The sequence below is a fragment of the Mastacembelus armatus genome, chromosome 1 (assembly GCF_900324485.2).
Source record: "Mastacembelus armatus chromosome 1, fMasArm1.2, whole genome shotgun sequence".
Taxonomy (NCBI): domain Eukaryota; kingdom Metazoa; phylum Chordata; class Actinopteri; order Synbranchiformes; family Mastacembelidae; genus Mastacembelus; species Mastacembelus armatus.
In genome coordinates this window covers 7396217-7415075 of record NC_046633.1, presented here as the reverse complement: position 1 = coordinate 7415075, position 18859 = coordinate 7396217, and the positions used below count along the sequence as shown (strand labels likewise).

At 39.5% G+C, this 18859-nt stretch overlaps 1 protein-coding gene across 5 annotated transcripts; it reads right to left on the bottom strand.

Annotated features, from left to right (window-relative positions):
* Positions 1-1280: 1280 nt before the first annotated feature.
* uso1 (USO1 vesicle transport factor) lies at positions 1281-18406 on the bottom strand. 5 transcript variants are annotated; one of them, XM_026303332.1, is made up of 27 exons: positions 18165-18406; positions 16941-17027; positions 15715-15779; positions 15455-15531; positions 15189-15200; positions 14843-14896; positions 13360-13460; positions 13169-13271; positions 12869-12924; positions 12634-12754; positions 12302-12480; positions 12046-12186; positions 11868-11956; positions 11625-11779; positions 10818-11023; positions 10626-10646; positions 6841-6951; positions 6228-6346; positions 5553-5734; positions 5325-5446; positions 4986-5124; positions 4518-4684; positions 4217-4282; positions 3697-3795; positions 3498-3602; positions 3086-3301; positions 1281-2226 (listed from the first exon to the last, which is right to left on the bottom strand). In XM_026303332.1, the coding sequence occupies exons 1-27, from the start codon at positions 18228-18230 to the stop codon at positions 2146-2148; spliced, it is 2940 nt and encodes a 979-aa protein (XP_026159117.1). In that variant the 5' UTR covers positions 18231-18406; the 3' UTR covers positions 1281-2145. The 5 variants fall into 5 exon arrangements, with proteins under 5 accessions (XP_026159117.1, XP_026159118.1, XP_026159119.1 ...); XM_026303333.1 differs by lacking the exon at positions 10626-10646; XM_026303334.1 differs by lacking the exon at positions 14843-14896.
* Positions 18407-18859: the final 453 nt, after the last annotated feature.

Genomic DNA, 18859 nt, shown 5'->3' with positions numbered 1-18859 from the left:
CCTAGATGTAGATGCTAAGCAGTGTCTTTTCCAAAAAATCGTATTTAGAACCATAGTGACAGAAGTGGCAAACCAAATTAGAATTAGGTATCAATATTGGTCAGACAGTGCTATTGTTTTTGAATGACTTATGTAATATGCATTACACATTGAGATTTGCTGCACATCTCTATTTGAGAAAGTTTGTTGCCCCCTAGTGTTGAAACTGAGCCATTAGAAGATGACTCATGAGAGCAGAGTGCTTTAGAATATAAAGAATGACATTTCTTGATGTATGCACCTTAAAGGGAAATTAATGAAAAACATCCTCAGATGTTTGACTTCAGCTCTAGAGGAGACTTAAACATGTCTGTCCTGTGCTACAAGTTAGTCAGGTTTAGCTGTCTTTACATATGGCCTTGAGATGCTGTGTTCACAGTGGAAACACACATTACCTGGACTCACCATCTCTTTTCAGTACCTCCATATCACATTTATGATCTCAGGCCCTCCACATGTCAAGCTCCTTGCAAGGTTTAGACACTGCCTCAAAGAGCAATGCTTTTTAATAAACATTAAGTGTACAACAAATTCATTCAGTCAGGAGCCAACCGGAGGGATTCGCTCCTGTCCACACCTCACACAGGTTTCTTGAAATGAGAAGTCTTTAAAATGCTTCCAGCTCTTAATGCTGTGATTGGCCCAAACCAAAGGTGAACTACTGTGAACTACTTCCTAATTCCCCAGAGGCTCAGTGGCCAAATACCTAAAGTGCTTGGACGACTTGTCGAGCTACAAATTTCTCGCTGCGGTGCAAACAAACACAGGCATCTTCTTAAACATAGTTGTGGGCTTGTTCGTGCAGCGCACTCACGCACAAAGAAAACAGGTTTTCCAGAGAAGAAGCTTTTGGGTCTTTCAGGATCCGTTCTCTTATGAATATAAATTATGTCAACAAAACTAGAAATATGACAACTGTTAAAACTGGTTCTACTTCTGTGACACCAGAATAGCCTAAGAAACGTCTTGGCATCGGCATGAAATAAATCCTTTTCTAAAGAGGGGCACCATATGTTTCATGTATAAATGAACTGTCTATGTGTCTTTTTGCAGACTTGCCTGCCTAAAATGGGCCCATAAATCTAAAGTAGCCAGGACACAATAGGACCAGACATAGCCTAAAACGTAGGGAGCGTATTTGTACTTGATGTACATGATGAGTGTGTACTGAAAACTTTATATCCAGCACTATAAACTCAGAATTAAAATATACCCGAAAGACAAATACAAAAGCCCCATTGTGGATTTAGTAAAATTTAATTTATCTACAATTATTCTTCCATACAGGCATACAGACTGATAGATTCTTTATTCATTTCAATGTGGCTCATAAATTGATAAGTTACACAATATCATACAGAAGCTGGATGCCAGTACTGGACAAAAAGTTGCAAAAATATCTTTTTTTTATCCTTACATCTTTTCTGTCAGTGTTTTGCAGCATATTGTAGAGCAGTTGAGTTGTGTCGTCAAAGTGAAATGGAACAGCTCTGAGATACTATGAAATAATACTGTAACACTGAACTCAAACTGACTGAGGTGTGAAGGCAGTTCAAATCTGGGTGCAAGGAACAGCACAGTGACATGTTGCGTGGTAAGAACAGCAGTGCAGGATGGGAAAGAGCCAGCCTGAAGTGCTCACCAGCACCTTAAAGATTAAATGAGAATAATATCAAATTTGCTTCTAGTTGCATTTTTGCTACATTTCAAATGTTCCAGATGTCTTCAGTGTTAAAAATTAACCTAGAATTGTGTGTGATTACAAACTACATAACAGGACAATAAACACAAGACTGGTAAAAACCATTGCAAACTGATGCTAAATGTAGCAGAGATGAACGCACTGATATCTTTTTTCTGTCACTGAAACCTGAATCAATGGAAAGAAACATCTCATTTTGAACAGGAAAATGTCCACATATCTAACATGCACATGTGATGTGAAAGTGGGATAAAGAAAACAGAATATAGCATGGCAGCTGAAAAGAAACTGAATCAATATATTAGTCCTATTTTTCAGTTTCTCAGGTGTGTTTCCAAAGTCTATTCTTGCCTCGAAACAGACCAGTTCCCATCTCTCCTTTTGCTTGTTTCAGTGTTGTTTTTCTAGTCCTCGTCTTCATCTTCTTCCTCCTCATCATCATCATCTGTCTGGTCCCTGGCGTCAAGGTCGTCTTCATCTTCCACCTGTAGGGAAAGTGCCACAGTCTAACTAAAGCAAACAGACAAAACACGACTGAGTGGTCAGAACAGAAATCTACGCCTTTGTTGTTGTTCTATTTTACTGAACCACTACCAACTACTCAACTAATAAATCCTACCCACTCAGGAACATGTTTTGTGTCAATATACACTGTAGTTATGTATAATTATAGCGTGAGTAAAATGCGAGTGTTTACGCAGCCTGTGTAAACACTGGGATTCATTAAACCAGGACTTTGAATGTGACAGATAGTGACAGAGAGACACAGCTCAAACACTTCCTGCGGGGAGACATTGCTTCATGGGAAGATCCATACCACTCTCATATACTGTATGTGTGTTCTACTGAAGTTACAGCTAACAGCTGGTTTGCTTAGCTTAGCACTAAGACTTGGCACGTGGGGAAACGGCTATAGCTATCACTTTTATTTCATTAATATGCAAATGAATGCAGCAAGCCATGCCAAATATTAATCAGATCATCACTCCGCAGCATCGCAGACACCAAAATGACAATAACATCACGTCTACTATGTACCATGATGTGGGGAGATAAAAAAAAAAAAAATCATCTACCTGTACGGCTCACAAATTGTGTTTAATTTGATTTGCCTGATCTGCATAAATATTTGATGTAAAAAGGACAACTATTCTTCATTTTACAGTGGATTACGTGCCAAACTGATCAGCTATGATGCTCAAATCAGAACTATGAGTACAACAATCAGGATGTGTGCCCTACACCTGTAGTTAACACAAAACATCCCAAAGTGAACCCAGGTTTGTATGAATGATTATTCACACTCAGCAACAATAAGCCAAAATGAAGGCTAAGTATGTCTACCGTCTCTCCCAGGCCTTTGAGTTTCTGCTTCAGACTGTGGATCTTCTGGTCCTGGTCTGCCAGCAGCATCAGCAGGTCATCTTGCTCCTTCTTGGACTCTTGAACCTCTGTCTGGAGCTTGGCTTTCTCTGTCTGCAGAATGGCCACTGTGCTGGTGGCTGAAGCCAGCTGCTGCTGCAAGTCTGCTCTGCTCTCTGACAAGCTCTTCATCTCCTCCTGAACCAGTGAAGAGACAGCACAGGAGGGTTAAAGGGGAGGTGGTGGGTGTAAAAGTCAAATAGAGGGTTAAAGAAGGAGGTTGCTCTTGTGTTCACTAAACAAAAATGGATACAAAAATATATTTTAAAGAGGACAGAGTCAATTGGTCTAGGCATAACAGACACAAATCCAGGTGAACAGTACTTCTACACACCCTGAGTCTTTCTGTTTCAGACGTCTGCGCTGCAAGTCGGCTCTCTAGTTGTGCAATCTTGGAGGCGTCTAATGAGCTGTCACTGCTGGGGACTGTCTCAGAGGGCTGAGCGAAACCGGACAAGAGGCTCATTAATATAGCATCTATTCAGATTAATCTGATATTTTTGACACGAACTGTAATATTTCATGATATCTACCGCAGCTTCGGCTCTTCTGAGCAGTTCTTGTCTCTCTGTCTTCAGCTGGGTGATTTCCGCCGACTGAGACTGAACCTGACTCCTCAAAGCTTCCAACTCCTGCAACAACATAAACATTTAGCACAAAACACACTATATAAATTCATCATCTGAATATAACAAACAATGAGGATTTAAGTGTAACACTGAGACAACACCCCATGAAGACCAAAACCACTAACATACTGGGTGTTAACAGGTACTGACTCAGTAGCCAAAGCCTGATATATCTTATTCACATGTGACACAGAACCTCCTTTATGCCCAAAACGACTGAACATAGATAGATCATCCTTTGAATTGTTACATTGGGTAAAATGTTTCTCCAGTACCATGACCATGAGCTGAGTGAGTGCACAAGGAAAAAACAGGATAACAGCAGCCGTATCCTTAGACACAGAAAACAATTTCATATGTTTGTCAGAGACAGAATGTAACTTTCAGTCAAACTGGAAAAGTGTAGGATGATGAGGAATTTCACCTTCAGTAGTTCTGCATTGCCTGGTCCTCCTGCTGATTCATCTGCTGTCTGTGTGCCCTCTGACCTCTGCAGATAAACACAGTCTTTTCAGTGACAAGACACAACTCTACATAAAGTCCTAGCTGTAAGACTATATTCAGGATAAGAGAATATGAGTTTTTGCCTAGTTTTGGTTTGAAAACTTTTGTTGACAACAAACCACTTTTCCTTTATTCTTTCTACGCTTGTTACTGTTCACCGTCCCTGCGAGCACACACATACAAATGCAAGCACACACATATTTACATAAACTGGTACTAACCAGGGTGTTGATAAGTGCGTCTTTGTCACTAAGTTGTGTCTGAAGGAGTGTGTGTTGCTTGCGGAGCTCCTCCACCTCTTCTCTTAGCTGTGTCAGCTCTTCTGTCTGCAGCCCGTTCACCTGAGAGCTGTCCCCCTGGCTGTTAGACTGACTCTGGTTCTCCTTACCTGAAGTTATAAACATATATTTTCAATCAAAATGTCAAGTTTTAAAACAGAAACACAATTTGAATGGAGGTGTTGACCATATGTAAAGTAAGATGAAGCTTTATTCAGATAAGCTCCTGTTTAGTTTTACTGCACCTAGTAAATGTAAATTTTATGTAAATAAAAATATAAAAACAAGGCCCAGGCTGTTTAACAACACAGACAGGCATATACTAACATTATCATTAACATTAGACTTCCTCAATGTCTATTGTCTATTTCTCAGAGGACACAACATGCCAACTGTTTGCAGTGAACCTACCTAATTTTAGTTTGAGGATGTTGTACTGGTCTTTGTGCTGCTGGATCTGAGACAGCTGCTGGGTGATGGTAGCTTGCAGCTGATCGTTCTGAGATGACAGGGATGCTACCTGCTCTTTCAGCTCCTGGATTTGAGCATCCTGAGGAACAGACAAGTAAAAGAAAATAGTAACAGGACGTTAGAATAACTAGAGTCGAGAGTTTAGACTGGAAACTGGAAATAACAGGAAAATGCACTAAAAACAAAAAACTTCAAATGAACACAAATAAACAAACCACAGGTGGGTCTTCTACTTAACTTTTGGCCTGGGAATTGTGCAAGTCTGTTGTGTCAGTTTACCTGTTCCCTAATCAGCTCTTTGTACTGAGTTACAATATTGTCATGTTGCTCTAATGTCTTCTTCACCTCCTCTTCCTTCTTCTCCTCCTCACTGGACTTGTGAACTGCTTTGGTGATCACACCTGTGGACATCAGAGTGTAAAAACTCTTAAAACCCAATGAAAGCTTTATATTTCCATGATAACATCATAACTTATCACTGGATGTTGACAGTTGTCACTGACTGACCCTCCAGTTCTTTAACCAGCTTGGTGAATTCGTGGTCAAACAACATCTGCTCTGGAGATGGGAAGACAGGCTGCGGCTTCTGGGCCGCCCGCGAGTACAGCTCATGTTTGGTGATAAAGCCCAGTTTCTCTACAAAGTTTTCCTTTCCGATGCGCTTCTCGATCAGCTGCTTTAGCTTCTCTCTGAGGGACAGACACGAACACAAATGTCTTAAACTGCCTTTTGACCATCACTCTATGTCCATAGTTTAAATCATTTTAATGTAACCACATTTCTGAAGCATTAGATGAAAGAAGAAACTTAGTTTGCATGGTCAAATTAAGGCATTAACAGAACTGGTAAATTATAGTATTATTATATTCATGTTGAAGAAATCTGATAACTTCTTATTGTATTATTTGCATTTATATACGCAGACATACTGTAGGTGCACATTAACTGCAGGACAAAGGGACCCAGGCAATGTAATCCTGTAGTAGCGAAATACAGGACTGAACATAAATGAGATAATACTGTGTTCATATTAAAATAAGCGTGCATGTTGAAAGTTTGAAATACACATACAGCCTCTCTGTAGCTAAATACTGAAAAATAAGTATGAGTGGGAATGATTATATAATATTTCTTGCATATGAATTCTTTTTAAAGTGTGTGACTTAAGTCAAAGACACTTACTTAGTGTAGTTCTCCAGTGAGTTGTCATTGTAATAGATGCAGATGCCAAGAAGCAGTGCACACAGGCCCTGGACCAGCCTTTCATCCTCTCCCAGGTTCTCTGAGATCTGAGCTGTCAGCTACAGCAGGTACCAAAGTCAAGGGTTTATTCAGCACCCACAAGACTCACACTACAGCACCCCTTTTAACCTGGAGGTGGAGTCTAATGTATGCCCCTACCAGGGAAAGGGTTTCAATAGCAGGTTTTATTTTAGTTCTAAAATAAGTTCTTGGCAAATACTTCAATCTATTAGCCTCCAGGACCAATGAACCCTTAAATTACTCTTTAGTCTTTTCCCCCTCTCTCTGTAACATTAAAAGCAACAATGCAATAAAACAACAGAATATGCTTAACGTTTAGATTTGGATCCAGATTCAATAAAATGCCATTTCATGAAACAGTGTTGTTGGTATGCTGCGTGACTGAATTATAAAATTAAATAGTCCACAACTGTCAACCTAAATAAGAGGATTTAACTTTTAAGTTCAAAAATGTAAGTAGAAGGTGAATCCTAATAAATGTTTACACAATAGTTTAACATCAGTTACTGTAATGAAACTGTTTCAAGGATACAAAAGGAACATTTTCTTGATTGTGCAGAAAGTGTGTGACAGCAATCGGACAGTTGCTGATCCACGTACACAGCAGCATGAGGAGGCCCACCCTTGTCTGTACTTTACTGCCCTGCATAGCACAACACAACATGAACAAAACAAATGTCAACACCTTCATCTTAAATGACTGCCATGAGAGATGTAGAGATATTAAAACATTGCGAGTTTAGACAGTGAAGAACCACATGTTACATGGGAGGTCATGTACATGTTACCACATGATAATAAACGGCACCGGAATGGGAACCAACTTTACAATTTACTACAATCTGAATTCGGATTAAGTCCATATTGGGGCATAAGTTCAAGAAAAGTTGTCTTCAAAGAGCAAGTTCTAATTTGCAAATGGCAATCAAGAAAAAATAATTATGAGCTGGAGCTGAAAGAACTATTTTGTTGGGACCCTGAAGTCCAAAGTTCTTCATATTGCTATGAAGCAGGTAAAAAAATAACAAAAGCATCTGACTCAACAAGATAAAAACAGAACTGATCAAATAAATTAATCTATGTTAATGTGAGGCACAAAGAAATCACATTGACCATGAAATAGTTGTTAATAGTTCTCACAAACAAAAAAATGACATTCAAAAATTAATACATTCAATATATTCAAACAGGGTTAGGTTCCCCAGAGCATGCAGTTCCATAATAGGAAATACATTTCTTTAACAACTAAAAACCTACCTTCAGCTTCAGCCATCAGGTATACCACAATTCACAATGATCAATTATTTTGTGGTTTGCAATTTTCAATTTGTAAATAACTGATGACTTGTAATCAGAGTTTTCTAAATTTAGTTTTCTAAATCAAATCAATTAAAATGGATTAAATTTCCAACTTTCAGCACATGCAAAGCATAAGTCACTAAATATGATTTTCAATCATGAAAAGGGGTAATAATAAAAAAGTGATCTAAAAATGATCATGCATTTCCATGAAAACAGCTTTAAGAAACATATAAGAGAAGTTTAAGTTGGACATGAAGCTGGATTTCAAATTCCTTTTTACAGACATAGGCTTCCAATGAATACATTTCAAGAAAACCTATATGAGGTTTGAACAGTTTATCTCCATCAAGAGTAGAAAAGAAAATGATTTTCATGGAGCTGGAATGTAAGATGGTGAAATATCACATTAAAACTGTGCAGAGGCAGGTAGAATCTACTTTGAAGCTGCTGATATAATGGTGCATTAACACTTAATGCACAACATGCTTTAAAAAGAGCAGATCATTATTCTGTAAACAAGAAATGCATGGAGGTCTGAGCAATGAAAATGTAGGTAAAACCTATTAGCATTCCATACTACAAAAACTTACGAAATCACCTTTTCAGATTTTGTCTCCAAAATTGACGTAATGCGAAAATGAAGAGGAAAACGAAAGAAAGGGAAATGACCAAGTATTAATTGAAGAAACATTTTATGTGCATGTTTGCTTGGGTGATAGTGGCTAAAATTATAGAAATGATGGTAAATCAAGAGCTGCTTTGGGTTCAGCTTCTTCCTCACCACAGCAGCCCAGGGATAGCCTGCACTTCTGATGCCACATCTAAACCACGGGTCAATAGCTCACTCCATCTTAACCTCACTGAGAAACAAGATCCTGACATACAAGCTGCTTATTCATGCTTATTGCCATCCACAATAGTTGGAGAGATCATTTTTAACCATAGGCAGTTGGGATGGCCTTATGTCCTGCCATTATATATATGCTCAAACATATCGGATTTTCTGGGCAACAAGTTGCACCGGAGTAAAAGTCACATTTCTAATTATACAAATTATAGTCTAAATCAGTCTATGAAGAACGTAGGCTAAGCATAACAACAAGCAGAAATGCATTATTATGATATTCATCATCCGTGTCAAGTAACGTTAAACAACCGCACCAACATCGGGGTGGAAGGTGTCCAAACTTTGTTTCAGCTGCATATTTTATTACCTGCACTTTGAAGTCTGTAGTATAGCTGTTTCTTTTGGGTACCATTTTCACTTGTGTTACACAAGGAGTTGTAGTTTAGCCTGAACATAAGCGTTTCTAATTTTTTGGCAGTACAGTATTATCTTTAATTAAGTCAAGAGTGCCATCTAACGGTAGCGACTTATAGTCTGGAAAATATGAAATATGCTCAGCACCAGTGGAGGGAATGCTAACAGAAGCTTAAAACTTTTTCATTTTGCCTTATGCAAATTCTAGTCAGATCCTCTACTCCATATGAAGTATTTTAAACAAGAGTGGGACGTTTCTGTTTACCAAATACAAAAGGCACCTTTACAGTACTTGTCCGCTGTTTCTAACACAGTAAGAAAAACGTCCATTTTCACCTTGAAGGTTTATTTCCACCTGTCTTTGTCATGTCATGCATCAGTGTTATTCTAGCCAAGCCTCTAATGTCTCCCCTGATGTCCCCAAGTTTTACAGTGGTGGTAGCTAATATCCCACGGGCACGAGTCTCAAGCAGGTATTCATTTGAGTTTACCAGGTCTGTTTGGTAGCTTTCCTCACCACTACATCAACCTTCCCATGAAATGGTGATTAGCTCTGTTCTTTTCTTCATCTGATCACACAGGTATGAAATTAATCATTCATCTGTGGCCTAGCATGTTCAGGCCCCAGGTACTTATTGACTGCCTTATGTTCAAACATGGCACTCATTACTTAAGGTTGGTGTAGTAGTACTCAGTTAAATAACAAATCGTCACTTGCATCACAACTTGTACCTGGCAAGTCAGGTTCAACACAGAGGCAAAGAGAACAATCAGAGCCTTCCTCCCCACAACAACCAGCGGTACAGATATGATTTTTTTTCAAATCTGAAACATGTCTGAGCATCTTCTGACTCACTCTGGCCATCTCACCCTTGGTAACTACAGAAAAGCCATATCCACCTCCTGGATTTAGAGGCAGTTTATGATCTCACAAAATTGGTTCGTAAGCTGTACTGTCTGAACAGGCGGGAAACCTAAGTGTTTATAAAGGTTTGAAGAATGGCTGTATTGGAAGTCAGAGAGAAAATACTTCATGTCATTTAAAAACAGGGCACATTTCTCAGACAGCCTCTCGAGGAATTCATACTCTTTACATTTTAGCAGACTGCCACAGACTCCCACTGCAGAATCTACAATGGGAGAAAAACAGAAGACAACTCATGAAGAGTTGTATAAACTGCAAAACTCCAAGTATCACTGAATCCACAGTGAAAGTGGAATTATCTTCTTAAGTGCAATCCATGTTAGCAGATACACGTAAATAAGAGAACTCGGACAGAAAAACCCCAAAAGCTGCTGCAGCACAAACTTTCTGTACAGCCAAATAAGGCCTAACGGCACAGCAAACTGTCCACGGTCACAGCTCAAAGCAGGTGTTAAGATATCAGCAGAGATAAAACATAATAATAGAAAAAAATAAATGAACAACTGCTGTGTCCCTTTGCTCTGACCTCTCTTGGGTGCCCACTTGTGTACTTCCCCATACTCCACTTGTGAATGCAGTGAGAGCAAATAAAGTGCCTCAATCTGAGGGGAGGAGTGCAACTGTGTGACACCCTAATGAGGAAGAACTGGGTCATAGCCATATGTTAGGGTCAAAGAATGGGTAGTAAAGAGTTAAAGGGAAGCAAGATCCCCCAACACATGGGTCACTGAGACCCCTACTACAGATGCCAAGCCAAAATAACCAGTACAGGTGCTGCCCAAACACTCAAAACACACACACAGACACAGGACGTACACGCTTTACTCACCCGCCGGACGATCTTATCTCCCTGCAAAATCACAATAATGTGACACTGTCCTGTTCACTGTCGTTGACACTATAGGTTTGAGTATTAATCTTTTTCAAAACATAGTATGACACAAACCAATGTTACCCAGACACATATGCCCTGTTTGTATCTCCTTCATTCCTGCAGCTTTTTCTTACTCCATTGTCCTACCTGCGAGAGTATGTTGGTGCACTGCTGCAGTAGAGAGACAGGGGGTTTGCCCAGGCTGGTGGCAAGTTGAACCCGCAGCAGCTGCTCCTTCTGGGTGAGGTTGTCCTGCAGAGCGTGAGCCAAGGCCACAGCAGCACACCAGTTAGACAAAGAGTCTGCTGAAAACAGGCCCCCACACAGTAGCTGGCCCGCTGAGATGGAATTGGCTGTGAGAAAAGTGAGCAAGTAAATATTAATTGTAAAGACATAAAGCTGAAAGTATCCAGTAGAATAAACAATAATCCATTAATCTCTGATTATGATCATGTTCAAGACCTGTTCAGAAACCCTGAATCCCACACAGTTCCAGAAAAATCAATGAAACATTCTTCACCAAAGATAAAGTCTTCACTGGACCTATAACCCTAAATAGCTATTTTCTATCATTTATTGTATTGTATTTTTTTCTGCATTGTGCTATGTAGGTTGGCCAAGATTAGCGAGTGCTTTGAATGTGCAGAATCTAAAACATAATTACTTCAGAAAACAACAATCCTCAATTTCATATTACAGTTAGGAATAGTGGTGCCATTTATTCTTCAGGGGGAACTAATTATTCACAGAGGGAGTATGGAGCCTATCAAACATAACACGATTTTCACTAAAGCTCAGTTGTCGTTAGCACAGATAAAACTTTAAGCACCATTGCTATAATTGATTCTGAGATGCTGCATATGTTTCTTAAACACAGATTGTCTACAATCCTAAGGAAATGGCAGCAAAATAACTATAAAGGTCACTTCTAAAGTTTTACATGGTGTAACTGACCATCAATAGTAGAAGGCAGCAGTGTCGCCACTATCTCCCCCTGGCCTTTTTGATTTTTGTAGAGAAAACACTGGAAACAGTACAGGACCGCACAGCGAAGCACAAATGGTTGTCTCTCATTCACCATGGACATGAGCAGGACCACAATGGCTGGTCTACGTGGAGATAAAGAGGAGAGTCACTACTGGATTTACTTTCAGATGTACATGAGAGATTTAATATGTCATTAAAATGGAAGGCAACCTTGGTGGATTTGAAGGTGCATTGACCGAAGCAAAGTAATCCTGGTTGACCTGTGAGCCCCTGATAACCTCTGATACAGTATTGATGGTCTGAAAGAAAGCAGCAAGAGCCTGAACTCATTTCTCTCTTGATGCTGAGTAAACAACTGTTCTCTGTGTTGAGTTCCTTATTATGATACCTCAGTGAGAATGTCAGCAGGAACACCAGTGGCCATGAGGATGGTACACAACTGCTGCAGCAGACCACACTGGTACATGGACTTCTGACAGCTGGCTGTAGCTCCAGGAGAGTTTACTGGAGACACCATGACTCGTACCAACTGGGATAAGGAGCAGAATATTGTGCGGAGTTTATTAACAACCATCGATCAGCATGATAAAGTCATAATTCAGAAATCTGAGCAACAGTTAATTGACGTGACTGTTATGTGTTACCTGCAGCATGAGGTGGAGGTTAGTGACCTTTTGTGCAGACCAACCAGAATTATCATCACCAACCTCAAACCAGGGCTTCATTCTCTGGATGTAAGAGCCCTCTTTAAAAAAGTTCTGGTTTGAACTGTTGTTCTTTAGCAGGTTAAGCAGCAGCAGCAGACAGTCCTCCACCACAATACCTGCACAAAGAAAAGAGGACAGATTGTGTCACGATATACACGACGATAACAAAAATAGCCTTACTCTTATAATTACAATATACAACTATAAGATTGAAGAGTGTATTTGGAACCCTAAGAACCCTAATACACAGCACTTAATTGTTATATTACCTCCATCACTGCTGCCCTCTTCAGTGATGATATCTAGGAGACGCTCAAATGCATTCTCAAATGCCACAATTTTCTGAATGGCAGCATTGCCTTTAGTCAGCTGCTGAAGCAATAGCAAACCCTGTTGGAAGGTGGAAAATACGTTGTTACACCTCTACTGTAGTCGACACTTAATTTCACTGGCTTTCATATGTGATTTAGTACAAAATAGAAGCTTAAACAAAAAATTGCTTACATCATTGCGAATTACTTCTCTAGAGTCTGCCAGCAAGTCCATTAATCTGGAAACCCCTGTGAAAAAAGAAAATATTAAATAAATAATATTATTAGTATAGTATTGAAATAAAAGGGGACATTTTATTCTCAAAAAAATATTGACAAAGAGCCTATTGCTATTACATGGCTAAATTTTTGCAAGAAAGGGCAAATGTTCTAGGGTTTACCAGCTCTGATATAAAACAGATGAGGCAGGGTCCAGAATAAAATCCTCACATTACAAAACAGGAATGATCTCATGTGGAGAAGAGAAACTCACCCATTGGGCTGACCAGAATGATACCCTGAACCTGAGCACCCTGGTTCTTCAGGAGAGCAGTCAGCAACTTCACTCCAGGCCAACGCACATGGAAGTCAAACTCCTAAAATCAAAACAGCAGATAAATGAGCCAGGCAGCTCTTTAGAGTAATAACTCAGATCTCTTGCAATGGGTAAAGACAGTTTATTACCTCCAACAGAGTGAGGAGCAGGGTCACATGCTCAGGGTCCTGGATGAACTTGTCTGTGAACTGGGCACCAAGGTCATCAGCCTGCTTCTGGGCATTCTCATCTGCCAAGGGACATTGAAAGCTGAAATTTCTGCAAGCAATACTACATAAGGAGTCAGTCTGCTGAAGGAATCAGCTGGCTTGTTCACTGTAATCAGCCTGAGTTCGAAAATAATTAAATCAGCAGCTTCTCAAAATCTTGCAACATGGCATGAAATCACTGGTGATATTTCTCTTAAGTTACTTCAACAAATATGTGAAAACATCCTTTTAGCACACTCAGGGTGATTGTTACTGGTGAACACGCCTTCAGGGAAAAACAAGTGTTGACAGAAATGAGGGGACAGCTGGATGGGAGGGCAAACAAGGTGTTCTTAGTTAAACCAATTCACATTTATTCACTTGTTTTATGATACCAGATAAGTGTCATTTTGGTTATAGTACTGTAAAATTACATTTAAAACTGATATAATCAATACTTTTATATGGCAAACTGATCCAATGATGTGTGCAATGTGAAAGTGATCAGCTGACTTGTCTGGGCAGGGAGTGTGGACCTGCAGCAGAGGGTGGCTTCTTTTAATCAACCTATGTCCCGTACTCTTTTCTGTGTGTGTGGATTTTTGATAAGCCATATACAGACATATAAGACAGTGAAATGCATTTGAGATGTGCCCGCTTTGTGCATGCATGTGTGTGTGTGTGTTTTTTTTTTTTTTTTTTGGGGGGGGGGGGGGTGAATGGTAGGGGAAAACAGAAAATCCACACCGAAGTATCATCTCTCTGCAGCTTCCCTGGGCTATTCTTCGTGTGTCTCTTGGCTTATTGGTTTGGATTTACAGTTCAAGTCTTGACAGCTCTGGTTCACTTTCATCATTCTCATTACTGTTATTTCTAGTCACAACAGGCAGCAAACAGCAAGACAGAAAGACAGACAAAGCTAGCAAATAGCTGGTGAACACAGTGGAGTATTTAGCAGCTAAAGCACTTGTTATTTCCCTCAGGGGTCAGTATAGACCAAAGCAAAGCTACAAGCAGAGTGAATATCTTATATTCAGCAGGTGAACAAATGCAAGACTGCAAACAAATGTTGCTCTGTATGTTGGACGTGTAAATAGACAAGTGTTTGCTAACAGGTTCGTCACATCGTTTTTTGATAAAAATATGTTAAAGGTCAACTAAATATAACAAAGTATAATTTCACAAAAACACTGCAAAAAAAAAAAAAAAAAAGAATTGGGTATTAAAATGTGATGATAACTAAGGAACCTAGAGAAATTAGATATTAACAGAGAGGATAGGGCATGTGATGTATTAGTAAAGCATACTTCTTAGCTCTCAAACACCTTTTAGTCATTTTGCCAGTGCCAACTGATTTTAGTGAAGTTAGTAATCGAATGAAAGTAAAGCTACTGCTCGTGGGGCTTTTTTTTTTGGTACTGACCAGGCATGGACACATTCTTATACTTCCCTGAGACAGGGAGAGGGGTTACTGCATCTGCGAGGGCAGGGGGGGAAGAGGAGGTTCAAAGCTTCATCCAAAGACTAGCATTCATTTAACCACTGCGAACAAGCATAGAATCCGGTGACAGACACTCAGGAAGACATGCTATGAAACAGCTGTGTAACTTATCAGGTTTTCATCTGAGCACAGCAGGAGGCATACAAAGTCTATTATTGTGCTCCTTTTCCAAATGCCTTACATGAAGAACCTACAATTTGTAAGTGTAGCCAGTGATTGGAGTGGGTGGAGGGGGGGGCTGGTTTCATGCAAAGTCAAAGAGTTTTACCTTCCGATTCATCTGTAGGGTTAAAACATGGAAGAGAAGAGAGAGACGAGAATCTTTACACCAAGCAGTCATCAGTCTATTGATGAGGGGAATGCAAACTGACGCCGAATCAACATCCACTGAACTCATTTACACATGCATACTGAACAATGTCGCAAAGTCAAGACCATTTACAATAGCTGCACATTTTGGAGGATGTTTCTTTGAATAATAACCAAATTATGATGGGTTAAATAATTTCTAATAATTGTGAGAGGACTGAATACCTTGCTCTTCCTCCTCATCATTGCAGATGATGTTGTACAGCGTGTCCAAAGCATAACCAAGGATTTCGGAGTCAGATCTGTTTAGTTTTTATAAAGAATCAGAATATTAGGTTTCATCTTTTGCAGACCATTTGTCAAACAAAATACTTGTAGTGCACATTATAATATATAACATTACCACCACTATGATATAACAAAGTTCTTTTTAGGTCAATATAGCAGATATCATACCAAGCAAAAAATATATTACATTAGTATACCTGTCAGTTTGCAGTATGTTAATCAAGTGATCCATCGCCTGTGTGCCAACTTCCATATGATATTTCTATAATCAATAATAGAAAATGTAAGCTTATATGTATAATACAAAGGCTATCTTAAATACTGTATATAAGACAAAAAAACTAAATTAAAACATGATTTATAAGCACAAGGATTATGAGAATGTACATTTACGGGGCAGTCGCAGCCTAATGGATAGAGATTCAGACTTGTAACCCGAGAGTTGCTGAATGAATAGCCAGCGCTCTCTCCACATTCAATACCATGATTGAGGTGAGACCCTTAAGCAAGGCAGCAAACCCCCACCTGCTCCCTGGCATTGGCTGCCCTCTGCTCCGGGTGTGTGTACACGGTGTGTGTGTTCACTACTGTGTGCGCGCATCTTGGATGGGTTTAAATGCAGAGCACAAATTCTGAGTACGGGTCACCATACTTGGCCACAAAGTCACTATCACTTTCATTTACATAGGACTTTGAGAGTAACATCACAGCTAAGAAAAAAATATGCTAAAGCTGATAAAAGACATAAAAGACATTTTCTTTTAATGTCTTCAAGGCATGGTGCAGGAAAACAAAATTCTTCTCCAAATCTGGACATTGTCATTGATGACCTGAGAGGTCTGAACAGTTAAATGTTAAAGCAGATAAGAAAATGTATTTATTTTAATAATACTGATAAGGATCAATCACCCAAGGTTGAAAGAAGAGGAATTTCAATGAATATGGGCAAACCCAATTACAACCAATATGAACTTTGCATTGTATTTCTGTCCAAATAAAGGTCTACGAATCTGTCTGTGTTTCTAAACAATGCTGACACCACTGCATGTTAATGTGCAACGGTGTGCCTTCTAAACCATTTATTCATGCCTGATCAACTCATTACTCATGGCTGAATGGGCAGCCTGTAACAAAACCATCCATGTTTTAACCAGCAGAGTTTAATGAAAAAAGACCTTTAGCTCTGATTGATGACAATACAGTTGCACAGCACCATAAACTAAAGCTAAATTAAATCCTCTAAAATGACTGAGCTCTGGGTTCAATCAGCATGTCTCTGCAGCGTCTACAAAAACTGAACATTAAAACCTCAATAAAAATTGGATTTTTGCAGGACTGTCACAATAGTTTTATATAAAAGCAATAAACTAAACTCAGTATTTATTGTACACCACATTTGACAAATTGTCTTTCTATACCATACCTTAGAGAGGGCCTTGAGAGCCCGGACAGCATCTCTGCGGTCTTCTAGAAGTGTTGACGAGGCCACTCGGTCACACAGCTTCTGGATCTGTTAATAGACGAATGGCTGTTTATTTTGTTTGCTCTTCTGCCTCATACATTACCAAGTGTTAACTTCTGTGTTTATATGTGTTGATGGAGGGACATGTAGAAGATTACAGTGAAAGTGGTATTGCCTTAAAACTCTGAGACATGGGTTGACAAAAAACATCTGTGGTGTCAACAGATGGCATACTGAAGAGGAAGAAAACAGCTCTGCTACACAAAAGTATGCGTTTTCTTTCGAACTTCTTGAAATGTTAGTTTAGTTTCTTGTAAATTAGTAGGTGACCTTACTTATTTAGAACAGAAGAAATATGGGCCCAAAAGTCAGTATTTTTGGTACAGGTTTATGGGACAGAACTGTTCAGTGTTTCTCTGTAAAAGAGCAAGGAAATGCTATTACGAGCCTATTTAGGAATGTCTGCTGACAAAGATCTGATTGTGCCTATAACCACCTGATATGTGAGTAAAAGTATTGACAAAGAGTAAAGACCTACACACAATATGCTCTATTGCTGCTGTGCTTCAATTACCATTTTATACAAGGACACTAGCCTGTAAGGATCTGCTGCTTGTATCCATTTCATTTGATTAAATACTATATATTTCTCTTTTGAACACAAGCAGCTCGATAATGTCTTGGACTCTAAAAAACAAAAAGAAAACAGAGATCGACTTAACTGAGATTGTCACTGCTTGGAGATTTTTTGACTTACGTGACAGCACACAGTATGACAAGTCAGCCCATCATGTAATACCTGCTGTTTCCTTAGTGTTTATGATTATTTAAAAATACATATATTGGTGGAGTTTTTTTGTGTAGTCCATATTTGATGTTCTTTTAGTCGTGTTTCCATTTTATTTTAACTACACGTAGCAAAGACAGCGAGAAAATCCCACTGCTGATTGACACATCTGCTCTATTAGCCAATTAGCTTTCCAACTAGCTCCTTGTCACTCATTAAAGCAAGGCCTGACGCCTTAACCTCTCATTCTGTGTGTGTTTCTTATCAGCTTTGAGTATAAAACCACGTATTTTCTGGATAATGTGTGTCTGGTCGCAGCTTATCAGGGGAATCTAAACTAGCCGCAGTTAGCCGCAGCTAACCACAGCTAGCCGCGGCTAGCCGGGCTGGTGTCCTACCGTCTCCGCTCCGGACGGCTGCGGCCCGGCTGCCTGCCCGCCCATCACTCCTCTGAAGAAGTTCATCTTTACAGACGTCCTTTGGGTGCCGTATGAAAAATGTTTCTATTTCCAAAGAACCCCCAGGCTTTCCTCTATGTCGTCCGTGAAATAAAAGTGCGAGAAGAATGAAATAAGGTACACAATATGATTTCTTGTACTGTGTACCCTCACTGAGCGACCCCGGAACACTAATGTGAGTGCACTACGCCTGCGCGGAGACGTGGCGATACGTGGCTGATCAGAAGTCAGTGCAGTCAGTTATTTAAAGGGCAAGAAAGTTCATTCATGACCATGTGTGTCAATACATGACAACACAAAAGTATTTAGATCATTTGCTTAAGTCAAAGTAGTAGGAAATACTGAGGTGTAAAAGTACAGGAGCACCCAAGGGTGACAGACATGGCTTGTTTTGTTTGGTCATTGTGTCTTTGTTGTGATTAATCCCAGAGTTTACTTTGGCTCCAGGCCCCTAAATTGCATCTGGACAGTTTAAACTGTAATAGGGGAATAATATTTTTTAAACCTACCATATGTCTGGCTTATAAAATATTAGTCTGCAAAACAATTTCAATTCAATTCATTTGTATAGAGCCAAAACACAATACAATTATCTAAAAGCACAACAAACACAACAAATCCCTTATGAGCAGCAC

Bases quoted from the DNA above. Each gene is read 5' to 3' on its own strand.
- uso1 (XM_026303332.1), bottom strand. From the start codon at position 18,230: ATGAACTTCTTCAGAGGAGTGATGGGCGGGCAGGCAGCCGGGCCGCAG. The intron at 15,532-15,714 runs GTATACTAATGT...AAAACTAAACAG, and splicing joins AACATACTGCAAACTGACAG to ATCTGACTCCGAAATCCTTG. The intron at 12,925-13,168 runs GTGAGTTTCTCT...CTTTTTTCACAG, and splicing joins CATTCTGGTCAGCCCAATGG to GGGTTTCCAGATTAATGGAC.